This window comes from Haplochromis burtoni, unplaced genomic scaffold (genome assembly GCF_018398535.1).
Source record: "Haplochromis burtoni strain Fernald_Lab_line unplaced genomic scaffold, NCSU_Asbu1 Contig_71, whole genome shotgun sequence".
NCBI lineage: Eukaryota > Metazoa > Chordata > Actinopteri > Cichliformes > Cichlidae > Haplochromis > Haplochromis burtoni.
Window position 1 is genome coordinate 1,516,866 of NW_024582432.1, and position 13,441 is coordinate 1,530,306.

Below are 13,441 nucleotides of genomic sequence, written 5' to 3' on the forward strand. Positions count from 1 at the left end.
CGGTTGCGTTTATTTTGCAAATTTATGCTGACACACACACACACACACACACACACACACACACACACACACACACACACACACACACACACACACACACAGTGAAGATACCTTATTACTTATGATATGTTTCCATTTTGACAGAGAGGGATGAACCAGTGACAGAAACACATCAATTAGAATATTACTTAAGGATTTGGCAACAGTGGGAACAAAGAACTCCTTTTTAATAGGTACAAACGTCAGAAGCAGAAAATTACGACCAGTTTCCAAAAGTTCTGTGGAGCATTTTAGTTTTTCTGAATACCATCACTAAACAGGTTTACAGTGTTAGTGACATTTATGACATGACATGAATCTGGTGTATGTAGCAAAGCATTTAAAAGCAGCCAGTGATCCTATATGCCTAAATTATATAGCACATAATAGCATTGTGGATATTAGTAGCAGTCAAATTATGAACATAATTCTTCATTCTGAATCTCAACTAAAGCTACAAGAAAAGTTTTGTTAAGAGAATACAGAATCCTAATTTAAGGTGATATACAGTAGGATTAGCCATAACAACTTCCCATCTTTATTTATTATTTATTTCTATTTATTTATTTATTATTATTTATCTATTTTTTTATTATTATTTCTAATAAATCTGTTTCTATTTTTTACATTTTTATTCTCAGATTCTTCTTGAGTAGCTTTGCATCATCATTTCAAAATGATCCTAATTTACTGTCTCTTAGTTCATCCCTTATCTGAAACAAGCCTTTTTAGCTTTAAAACAGCTTTTGTCTGATTGGCTGTTCTATTTCTCAAAGGTGCCCAAAATAACTAACTGAATAATTGATAATGGAAATAAAAACACATAAAAAGGTTAAATCATTTTTATCTTTGCCAAATTTGTTGTGATGTTTTTATCATGGAAACTGGCTGTCAGTCATCTTACTGCTAAATGAGACCATTTAAGGTCTACTAATATTCAGTATCATCAAATATAGAGAGGCTGTCTTTACATTTCATGCAAAGATTAAATTATAACAGGACACCTTGTCCATTGGGGTCCTTTTGGAAACAAATGAGGTTTTCCTAAATACGCTGAAACCCTGTGTTTGCCTTAACTACCTATTTAGAATCAGCTCTTTAGCTTACAACGTAACACCAGCTGAAATGCTGATTCAGAGCTGCTTATGATCGTTCCACTGTGGCTGCTTGTGTTTGGTCAGCCAGTCAGGTGTGTGGCAGGTGTGTTAGCAGATGTCCCTGAATCCCCAGACAGTCCTTTGGGGCCTCTGGAGTCTTTTATCTCTAAATGAGTCCCATCTGCTGGGCTTCTGCTGCGGAGGTGGAGGTGAACAGAGTGAGATGCATTCAAGGAAATTTGTTTTACGTACCTGCCTCTTTGTCTGGTTCACAGAAGAAATCTTGCTGGGATACTCTGATGTGATGTGTGTCAAAATGATTAATAGGGTCATATGAGGGAATGTGTAGAGACCTTTGTGATTACTGTGATTACTTTTCAAGAAAATACCTATATGTATCCATATGTGCAGATACATGTTTTCAGGATATAATTTCAAATGCTGAACTAGTCATTTAAAACCTTTATTTTTACTCTTTAAATATTCACATGTTAGACAAAATCTCACATGGTGGATAATGAAGAAAATGTACTAACATTAAAAACATCGATCCATCATTTTTCCAGTGGAGTAGTTCCTCCATATACACGCATTTCATACCAGCCTCAATCTTTTGCAAGGATTTATGTTTCTGACTTGTGTAAATTCATCTGCTTACTTTCATGTGCAGAAGTATAATGCCTAAAGCCCTGGATGGCCAGATTGTTATGGAGAAGACGCCTCGTTACTTTGTTACCGTGGAAACACCAGCGCGAGTCCATGCCATGTCTAAAGATGTGAAGCTGATCGTAGTCGTCCGTGACCCTGTGACCCGAGCCATATCTGACTACACACAGATCATCTCCAAGACCCCAAACATCCCTGCCTTTGAGAGTCTAGCCTTCAAGAACCAAACCACAGGTACAGATACAACTAAATGCAAGGATTTGATTGTACTTCTCATGAAGATGTTTTCATTTTTTTCTATTATGTTTTTTTTTTTCAGTTTGCCCAGTATTAAGTCAGCTATGCATAGCATCTCTAACTTTATGAGCCAGAGATTAGTTTAATTTCCAGACAGCTCCACTATCTGTAGGCATTTGCAAATGCTGCCACAAGCTGCATTTAATAGTTGTAACAATTAGCATTTATTTACACCTGCCAAAGTGTTTTACATCCAACATTTTGACAATGAGAAGTTTCCTGTTTCCTTACTAGGAGCTTAGGATGCTTGGTGTTTACAAGATATCAGCATTCATCTTGGTTCTAGTGATATAGATGATTGGTGTGGGGTCAAAAAGTGAACACAGTGGGCGAAATCCTCATCATCTGACCATCCTTATCTAGGAGTAAAGATGACATAAATCACATGTATTGCTCTCTTTGCCTCCCATGCCTTTGTCTCTAGGTCAGATCGACTCTCTGTGGAGCCCGCTGTGGATCGGTCTGTATGCCCAACACATGGAGCGTTGGCTGGCCTGGTTCCCCAGAAATCAGATCCATCTGGTCAGCGGGGAAAGGCTCATCTCAGACCCAGCCGGGGAACTGGGCAAAGTCCAGGACTTTCTGGGCCTCCAGAGGATTGTCACAGACAAGCACTTCTACTTCAACAAAACTAAAGGCTTCCCGTGCCTCAAGAAGCCGGAGGGAAGTAGTAAACCGCACTGCCTGGGCAAGACAAAAGGGAGGACGCACGCCTCCATCAACCCAGAGGTGATTCAGAGACTGAGGGATTTCTACAAGCCTCACAACCAGCGCTTCTATCAGATGGCAGGACAGGATTTTGGATGGCAGTGACCCTTTGACGGGGTGGAATTTGGGGCTTTTTGTTGGCACTGTTTTGAATAGACGCCTGTGCTAACATGCCATCTGATTGAGACAAATGCAGCGACTCAGAGTGCAGAAGAGAGAGACAGTTATCTGCTTACGACCAGCCAAGCAGCATTGCAGAGACTTTGTTAATAAAAACCCTGTGTCAATCCATTCAACTCTACCAATCAATCACCTTATGTTTGAAAGACAGCCGTGTCTTTTTCTATACGACAGATTGCTCAAAGTGGTTAACATTTATGTGTAAAGGTGGTCATGAGAATGTGGTTGCTGTAAGTTGTGGCTGTATAATTGTAGAACAGTGAAAACACTGTAGCTTTTAGTGTCTCTGCAGTTCAATCCCGGTGCTCAGTAGACTGTACAAGGAACTCAAGATCTGATGCATTTTCACCCTCCTCAATTTCCATAACTTTCTCTTTCGACCTGTTTGTTTTCTAATCTTGCTGGTTAAGAATTTAAGAGCAATCAGTGCCTACATGTTGAGCACCATCCTCCAAGCATTGTTTCTGAAATAAAGTGGGATGAATCTTTCATGCGGCGAGCAGCAGAAGGGTGAGCAAGAGAATCTTTGTATGAGCTCAGATTTGACTGAGTGGTTTTGTATTCTTGAATAATGAATGCGGATAAATGGATGTAGGGGAAGCGGTGTGGATCGCTTGCCGCTTGGCACATTTATGTGAAGGATTTAAGTTCGTATCCCGCTGCAAAACCAGCATCCTGTGCTGCACCTTGAACAAGGTAAAGGGAACCACTGGAGGACAACAGAAACAAGACAAGTTAAATGAATGCACAGAGGTTCGACCCGTCGATGAGCCATTTCAGTGGACTTTGATGTACGAAGCTTTTCCGCTTCTGCTTACAGGGTTGTCAGTTTTCAGTTTGCATGTATTTGCACTTGTATGAAAGCATAAAAAAGACACCTATTTTTCAGCAAAGATTTCTTTCCCACAGCTCTTCTTGCTCATTGTTTTCTGTTGCTATAAGCTCTTACTGAGCTCGAATGACAAATGATTGAATTTCTATTGAATGGCATTCGTGCAATTGCTTTGCAAATGTAAAGGCTGCAGATTGCCTCGGCGGTAAGATTCAAAAAGTCTGGTGGTATCTGTAATAAAGTGAAACAATACTTTAATGTCTGAACACTCACGAGTGTGGTTACTGAGTTGGACTACAAGGGTGACTGGGGTCAATCTTTTGATTAAAAAACATCTTTATGTGTGCGTGTGTATGGGGGCAGCGTTGGCTCGCCAATTTCTGCTAATTTCAAAGGTAGGCAACACCGCCATCTTGTGGTGAAAGCAAGGAACTGTGGGGTTAAAGCCCAGCAGAAAATATGATAAAAACAACTTCTTTATTATCACATATGCTCCTTGATTGCCTCAAATTAAATCTTTTCATAAAAACGTATTATTCATATTAACATATTAAGCTTAAAACAATTATCCACAAAAAAGCAACTAATGAACACTGCACAAAAAATGCCACTGTAAATAAGTCATGACATACTCGTAAAAACACAACAATCCATGCTTCAGCGTATACTGCAACCCAGGAGAGCCAAAGATAATTTAAACTCAAGAAGAATAAGCTGTCAAGTCATCTACGTTTACATTTCACTTTAAACTGAACAAATAAATAAGGTACGCAAAGATATACTTTGAAATGCACTTAAATGACTGTAAGTAGCAACAATCCCAGTGTGTCAATACAAGAAAAACACCCCCATCATCAAGTAAATATTAACACAGAGAGCTTCAAAAGACGCGCGGTTCTCTCGCTGATGGGTTTTGGCAGTTTGCACAGACAGCTACATGTCTCCTCTAAAGCAGTCACTTTTTCAGAGAAACACCACTGCCCTTATTCATATGTTGTGAGCACAGAGCATGCTGCGTGAGCGGAGGCATGCTGCTGGAAGTAAAGGCACTCAGCGTGGCCTGCAGGCATCCTCCACCCCCAGAACCTTCTTGCTATACACCTTAAAATCATCTTTTGTTTCCATGTGTTAGACAGAGCAATGCTGCTACAGTTCCTCGATCGTGGTCGTACTTCTCGGTTCTAAAGACCTAATGCAGTGTGTTTGATGCCACTAAATCCCATTTGGTTTACATGTTTGGTTAGGTGTGAGGCAGTGTATCAATATATGGATACTGTCGGTCCAGCAATGTCTATTTACAGCTGAGTGAGTCATGGACACACGCAGCTTTAGCAACTTTGTACACCTTCATCAATAGTTAAACTTTAAAATTCAGCAACCCAAGACTCTTTACGCCTCACTGAACTAATTGGAGATGTTGGAGAAGTGATCAGATCACTGTCCTTTCTATGGAGCTTTTCTCTTGGCTTTTGTTAGGTTCCTCAGCTTCACCTATTCTCATTTATGCTAACGGCCACCATGGGGTGACTCCTACATGGAAAATAAGAACGACTGAAGAGTGGCCTCTGTACAGCCAATGAGAAAAATGTATCCTATTTCTCAGATGATTTACAACTAGAGCAAACATTTCTGTAATGTTGCTAGTTTCAATAGATGATGATATTTATATGCTTTGGTGCACAGCTAACCTTCATCCAGTGTCTTCAGGTTCTCATCAGATCTGAACCATGCTTGTTATGCCCCCTGATGGAGACGGCCAAAACACTTAGGATTTCAAAACATTATGATGGGTATGTCTATCTTTTATGAACGGGGAAGAACGACTGTGGTGGGCTCAGCGACTAGAAGTACTAGACATGGAAGGAGCTACATGTACCACTTGAGCATCGGTGCATGCAGAAGTATCCCAGTTATGTTTTGTATATGTTTTGGTTTCAGAAATCTGGATAAGGCTATAACCCAGTTTTAACGGGACAGCTATGTAGGTTATAGGAGGCTTGATTAGCTTTAAACAGTTGGCCTGAACCAACTGGGTCCCTGTAGAGTCTTTTATATATCATGTTCTGACTTTTATCAGAATCAGGATAAGTTTCCAAATCAAATTTCCATGTACATTTGATGAGTTCTGAGGTAATAAACAATCACTGTGATCACTGAGATCATTGCTGAGGAGACGGCAAACCTTCATTTTGAATTTTACAGTAGTGTAATTAGCTTCAATGGTACATTTACTGTATATTGACAGTATATTTGTTGATATGCTGTGCCACAGCAGATCAGGTTTGACCATCATTTAAATGGTGAAAAGCTTATTTTTCAGATCTTTTTGTTGTTTTATCACTACACAAATATACAGAATAAGTTCCGAGTAAATACCTTCCCTGCTTTTTGTGAAGGGCTAAATTATTTTCTAACAAAAGATGATATGATGATCTGAAAATGCAAGTTAGTTTTTTTTAATTGACTTTTTATTCAAAGTAAGGTAAATAGTCTTCCTGCTAATAACAATAATTGTTGTAACCTTGCTAATGACGCATGAATATAAAACTAAAACTGGATTTTTTTTAAGGATGTGTAAAAAACCCCCAAACCTTTAAATCTTCTGCCTTAAATATGAAGTTATTATGCTGAAAATATGTAACATCCTGCTGTGCTTTTATGGTTTTGGGTTCATGGCTGTCATCACCCGTCAGCAAGTATCTGTTGAACACAGTGAAAAACCTGAAATTAAACATCCTGTTGTAGTTCTCAGGAATGGTGAAGACCAAACAAGAGTTATGTTTATCAGGTGACCAGAAATATGCTTCCAAATTAGTGCTGTGATTTACGATGCTAAATGTTGAACATTTTGGCTAATCACTTAAAATCCCCAGAGGTCTCAATCATGATCTCATTATCCTTAAAGTATTTACATCCTTGTAAGACACTGGACATGACAGTGACAGAATCGTGTTTCAAAATGCTACACGCTGCTTGTCTAGCAGTATTCCTCTCCCTGTGGATCTGGCAGGTCATTGAGGTCTAAGAAGATGGAGGTGTTGGACAGCTTGCGTCCATCTGACGACAGGTCGAGCAGTTCCTCGGCAGTGCTCGGCACAGAGCTGATGTACATGTCCCACACCTGCTCCGGAGAGTCCAGCTCCAACAGCTTCTGCTTGATCTTCAGGTTCTTCTCAATGTTCCTGCGCTTGTGCTTGAACTCCAGGATGGTTTTGGTGTAGCGGTTGATGGTGGTGACTGAGGATGCCATGCAGGCCGTGAAGGAGCTCCATGCCAAACTAAGGAAAGAAACGAAAACACCATGAACTCCTTCATTTGCTCCATATTCAACACCCTTTGTTCAGTTTTCTATCCTTTACAGAACCTGAGCTAATCCTTTGATATACTAACATTTAAATCGTGGCCACTCCCGATAAAAATGTCACATTCTTCAACTCTGGCACCTCCACTTCCTTACTTTAACCTCTTAAGCCCCAAGCCTACCTTTCGCCCCCGTATCAGGGGGCGTTGGGGCTTAAGAGGTTAAATACTGATAGCAGACTAGGTATGACAAATGCATCCTCAAGTGAAAACATTCATAGAAACATGAAAATATGATTTTGAAAACTTTATCTTGATAGAAAGTCTCTTTTATTTAATGATCAAAGCACAAAAAGCCTCTTTCCTCCAAAATTCAGACTACTGAAAACAGGTTGTCATATTATTTTGATATCTTGGGAAAACAGTTACTTTGTGACAACATAAAATGCTGTCAAGGTAATTTTTTTTGTCACGATCAAGTAATAATAATTATTTGACAAGTAAACAAAGGGGTGGCTTTGATTAGGGATCAGAAGACAAACAATAGCTAAAAAGATATACACGCCTGTTTAGATTACTTTCTAATATTAAAGTTATGAATTTTACAGCAGCATATTACATGTGCACTATTGTTTAAAAGTTGCTATTTACAGCTTTATAGACTAAAAGACCATCTAAATCTGTTTTAATGACAGCACACTATGAACTTTTTAGCATAACGAATGGGTTTTCTGGTACAGGGAGGTGAGTCAGTAAGAGAAAGCATTGCATATACAACAATGGCTACCTCACAAAAACCATGTTTATAGATACAGATTAAATACAAGGAGGGAAGGGCAATCAGGAACAGGTGCAGTATGTACAATCTCACCAGTAGACGGACTGGTGCTTATATCGCACTTTTCTACTTTAAGCGCTTCACACAACTTGCCTCATTCCTGCAGGTGCCTTTTATCAAACATTCACAGTCTGAATGGATGCATCAGAGAGCAACTTCAGGTTAGCACTTTTAGCACTGGAACAGACAGGGATCAAACCAACAACCTTCTAATTAGTAGGTGTGCTGCTCTACTGCCTGAGCTACAGCCACCCCGATAGATGTCAAAAGACTGCAGACTGCAGTCGACTGAATCCTGTTCATAAATCTCAGCTACACTGGCCACTGTAGGACAGAAAACTCTGTAGGACTGCTGGTCATCTGCAGTAAGTGTAGGGTGTCATTCTATTGTTTAGCTCAGCTGTCTGGCACACTAGCTGGCACAATATTAGCTTAAAACCAGCTGCTGTTTTTGTTCAGCTCATTGAGATGGTGAGTAAGTAATTGCGACAATATTGAGACTAAATAAGCATATTTATGAACCTTTTCATGTGTTAGAGCCCCGACTTCAGTTGAGGAGATGAAGCTTGAGGTAAAGAGGAAGAGGATGAGGTGGAAATGAGGAAGAGACAAAAGCAGAGGAGGAGGACAGAGGCATAATGAGAAGGAAATGATAAGAGTATACATGTACTAATGCTAAATAGCTGGATCTTAAAAGAGCTGTTTATGATCTTCTAATTAAAGGTAACGTATAAGGCATACAACGTATATCTCAAGCCATGAACATAAAACACTATTATGCTACTGTGTCTGCTGTATTCAAGACGGCGGTGCAAGATGGTGGCTTCCAAAAACTGACTCTCTTTTCTTTGTAATTTATTGATTTGATCCCAAATTTACAAGAATGCATAAATTATGATATTTATGAGTAAGATTCTTTTTTTCTATATTAAATAACCATCAGAAATGATGTACTATGCTGATAAAGAACTTTCTATGTGCTTTCATCGTGTTTTTGCAGAATAAAAGTCCAGCCAATGTGAAGGAGGAATTGTCCTCCTGGTGGCGCTGATTCATCACAAAAGCCCTGCAAACCTGTCTGCTTTATTCAGGCATAATTGTTAGTTTAACAAGGAATAAACATTGAACTGATGAGGTTTAACTAGAGCCAAACCCATTTGTTGTCAGGCTGATGTTACTGGCCAGTATTATCTGTGTGCTGATTTATCAACATTAGTATTTATAGTGATTGATAAATACAAGCTTTCCCACTAGCAACACAGAAAAAGAAAAAGATATTGGCTAATCTGTTGAAATGTTTGCCTTTCGAATCACTGAATACTGATACCAGTACTCAGTGATTTAAAATTCAGTATCAGCTGGGCTCCAAGTTTAGCACAAAGCAAACAAAAGTTGAGAAAAGAACTGCAATGCATGGTTAAACGAAGTATTACATATTTCTGCTGTTCTTGTGCAATTTAAATTGATCAAAGATGAAATAACCAATGTATAGAACATTTTACCAAATCGTTTCAATGCTTTGGGAGAACAAACAAGTGAGGACTCAAAGGGCCAAGTGGTGAAACAGTGGGATAAGAAAGAAATTACTACAAAGACTGTAATGGGAGGGAGCAGGATAAGGAGAAATACAGAAAAGTAGGCTGAGAGCAACAGCACAGGAGACACAAAGAGAAAAGACTAAGCTATCTTGTAGAGTGGGCTTTTTCCTTTATCCACTTAACAAGCTCAGTTTTTGGACCTGTGATTGCAGCAGATGAAAAGACTGAAAAGTAGGCTACAACTGAGGTGCTGAAAGGTTCAGTCTGGCCCACAGATGGCTTTGCAAACTGTTAAAATTGCATTGAAGCAAGGCATAATTTGTGGACAATTTACTGTACCAGGAGGCACAGGAACACAAAAAACCGCCCCTGTAAAAGCTCATGTTTGAAGTTTAACAAGCTCATGCATTTGGCAGTGAGCAGAACATAAATGTTCAAATCCTAAATGGGACAGAAAAGGAGTTTCATGCAAAAAACATCTTGCAGTTATGTCCTTACACATGGTGTTGCACATGGCTGCATGACAATGTGTAATTTATAGATGTGCTATCTGTACAAAACTATGATTAGAAGGAATCATTGTTGAGTTACAGTCAGTTCACCGATTTTGCTACAAATAAATTTAAAAAAGACGTCAGAATTTAATACTCAGAAAAATTCTCCAAACTCGGCTTGGAGTGACTCACAAACCTTGTTGATTTTTAGATTTTATGTCCGAACAAAAACTTTGAAAGACTTCCAGAAAGCCTGGAGAATTATTGTTCAAGAGCACTTTAAAAATGACACGAATGTCTGGCTGCTTGGGAGCAAAATAAAAAGAACCAACATCACTCACATGTATGACCAGCTGTAGTCCCACGTCTGAGGTTTCCAGTCCTCTGGGCCCAGACTGACTGTCAGCTGGAAGGCTGTGGTGAACATCATGTGGGCTACCATCCCCAACAGACCTGGACACACACACGTACACAAACACTGATAAATCAATAAGATTTACCCACACTGGCAGCCAAAGAACCTGCTAAGTGTATTTCTTGATAGCCACCACTTGATGGCAGTATTGCACAATGTAACACATGACGACGCATACACGAGCAGCTGTTTGCAACCATATACATGTCAAACACTGCTATTACACAAAGTTAAACTTTGTGTAATAGCTAAGAACGCAATAAAAAAATAGAGCAGAAGAATTTTCTCTAACTACCTCTCAGCTATTTAACATATCCTTTGACCAATCCCAGGATATGAAACCACAGAACTAACTAAAATATTATTAAAAATGAGTATTAATGGTCTAATAATTCAATAACACTGTCACATGGACTGATTAGTCATACTCTGTATTTGCTGAATCTGCATGCTTCCTTCACTATTCATTTTACTGCAAGGGGTACTGAGCTACAGTGAGTCACTGTTTAAGCGAGTCACACCGAGTAGTGCTGCTATCTACAGAATGTATTTCTTTTAGGGTTGGCAAATGATCACATACAGAGAGAAATATTACAGGAGCTGAAATTCTAACTATGTGGCCAGACTAGGCACTGATTCTCTGTTTCTTTACTCATTTCACACATTCTTAAAACGAAATAAATACATAAAGAAAAATAGACAAGACTTCACTAACAGCTGAAAAATCATTCAGAAAAGTCCAAGTGGAGCACAAAATAAAAATAAAACTGTGAGAAATAAACAGTGAAATGCAACTTTCAGGTGTACCAACTTTTCTTTGTTTACTGCATTATTATTTTCTCATTTATTCCTTAATAACCAGAAGAAGTAACAGTGCACCAAGGAACTGGGAACAACACGGAGAACTCTGATAAAAAAGTTTTTAAAAAATATTACATAAGCTGCGGCATTTAAATCACATGCGGTTGTTCAATCTTGGCTAGCCTATGACCCAGCAGGTGCCACTGTTTCTTGTTCTTAGCTGGTACATCGTGTGGTCTTCTGCTGCTGCACCCATCTGCTTCACCTGGTTCATTCAGAGATGCACTTCTGCGTACTGCAGATGTAACGAAGGGAGCTTTGTTGCTTTCTTATCAGCTCAAAGTATTCTGGCATTCTCTTCTGACCTCTGACATCAACAACACATTTTCTCCCAGTTTCTGACAATTCTCTGTACACCCTGGAGGTGATTATGTGGGAAGCACCCAGTAGATCATAAGTTTCTGAAAGGACCAGGTTGTTGCCAGGCAGACCAGCTTGCCTGGCAACAACAAGCCTCCCACCGTCAAAGCCACTTAAGTCAACGTTCTTCTCCATTCTGATGCTCGGTTTGAATATCAGCAGGACATCTTCACCATGCCTACTTACCTGAAACCACTGGGTCCCTGTTACAGTGATGGATTAGTATTTTTGCCTTAACAAAGTGGCCACTGAGTGCATCTCATAAGCTCATAAGATTCGCTCTGTCACACCAAACACATCATATCCTCCTTCTCTACATCCATGAATCCCAAACTGTCTGTCTGATGTACTCATTTCTAATCTTGTCCATCATTTCCAATGAAAAATTTAACATCTTCAACTCCACCACCAGCTCCCACTTTTGTCTTTTTGTTAGTGCCACCATCTCCAACCATATATTATAGCAGACCTAACTAGTATCTAGTAATTTTGCCTTTCACTTTTGCCATCCTTGTGTCTGCACTTTGTCAGTGTTTTAAACCATTCATTGAAGAGAGCTTTTTGTTATGTTAGTGAGTAATTAATGTACTATTTTTCATTAACTATTAGTTAATTATAAACTGGGTGTATTTTACCGTTTTATTTGAAAACATGGCACAGCTACTGCTCCCAAAGCAGCCTCTGTGAGCAGCTCCTGCTAAAGTAGGTATATCCAGGCCCACAATTTCCCATGATGACAAGCTGACTCACGAGGTGAAAACAATACCATCCACAGTGCTGCTGCTGCTAATAAATCTTGCAGTAAATTTCAGAATACAGCAGTGTTGGTGGAGTTATTTACTTTTGCACGTAAGCAGGCTTCTGCTTGGGAATAGGATCAACTAATGCAATGAAAGAAACGAAGGCATAAATATGGTAATTACAGCCAATCTCAGCGTGCCACTGTTTGTGAGATGAAGACCACGAGAGTCAAGGGGAAAACAGAGAGACAATTCATTTTTCCCTAAACCCTGTTCCCTTTAAGCTTCTGTTGCTAGGCATGCTAAGCTCAAGGCCAATATGCAATTTACAAGGAAAACAACAAAGGTTTTTAACTAATTGTAATTTTTACACTACATTTGAATCAAACAGTTGAGTTACACCAGCAACACGCTGGTGAAAAACATATTTTGTAGAAACATTCATCCATCCAGTTTTGGCTGCTTATCTGTGGCTGGGTTGTGTTGGCAGCAGTGGAGCAGAGAAACCCAGACCTCAGACCTCAGGTAATGGTAGGAGGGTAGAGCTGAATTTCTCCCAGCACTGCCTTATTCTCACCTGCCTTTAATCCTAACTGCACACCAGTAAACACTCAGAAAAGCATCTAGCACAGATGCAATGCACCCCAATGATATAGATGTGGTGATTTATGATTCCAATATTCTGATATATCAGACGATATTTTTTCTTTTAGACACACGACAGGAAAATAGATTTCCCTATAATTTACTGTTAAAAACACCCAATCGACCCCTGGTGGATTGGAGTGTTTCTCCTACATCTTTTTTTGCGTTTAAAATTTTCATTTATTGGCCATTATAAATGCTGTCGCTAGCAGATTATCAAAAAAGCTAATATTAGCTTTTAATATCAGCCTTCCTATAATACTGATATTATTAATTTGATAAAATACATCCACAGACAGAACTATATATAGCAACCTATGAAAGGACTCAAAACTGCCTTGTCAAAGTGTCCTCAGGGTCACATTCGTCTCAAAGATACGTGTGAGTCATTGCAATACAATAACACACACACACACACACACACACACACA

The 13,441-nt window shown here is 39.3% G+C and overlaps 2 protein-coding genes across 2 annotated transcripts in view; one reads left to right on the forward strand and one right to left on the reverse strand.

Moving 5' to 3' along the window:
- hs3st3l (heparan sulfate (glucosamine) 3-O-sulfotransferase 3-like) overlaps window positions 1-4,085 on the forward strand; it is a 15,099-nt gene extending 11,014 nt beyond the window's left edge. The window contains exons 2-3 of the mRNA XM_005923770.2: window positions 1,807-2,036; window positions 2,524-4,085. Of these exons, the coding sequence (XP_005923832.1) occupies window positions 1,807-2,036; window positions 2,524-2,912 (619 nt within the window). The 3' untranslated portion in view covers window positions 2,913-4,085. The remainder of the gene's footprint in view (window positions 1-1,806; window positions 2,037-2,523) is intronic.
- An 84-nt stretch (window positions 4,086-4,169) lies between these two features.
- The window catches only part of LOC102296379 (germ cell-specific gene 1-like protein), a 27,268-nt gene continuing 17,996 nt past the window's right edge, over window positions 4,170-13,441 (reverse strand). The window contains exons 4-5 of the mRNA XM_005923769.3: window positions 10,331-10,442; window positions 4,170-7,097 (exon numbers count right to left, since the gene is read on the reverse strand). Coding sequence (XP_005923831.1) covers window positions 6,797-7,097; window positions 10,331-10,442 — 413 coding nt within the window. The 3' untranslated portion in view covers window positions 4,170-6,796. The remainder of the gene's footprint in view (window positions 7,098-10,330; window positions 10,443-13,441) is intronic.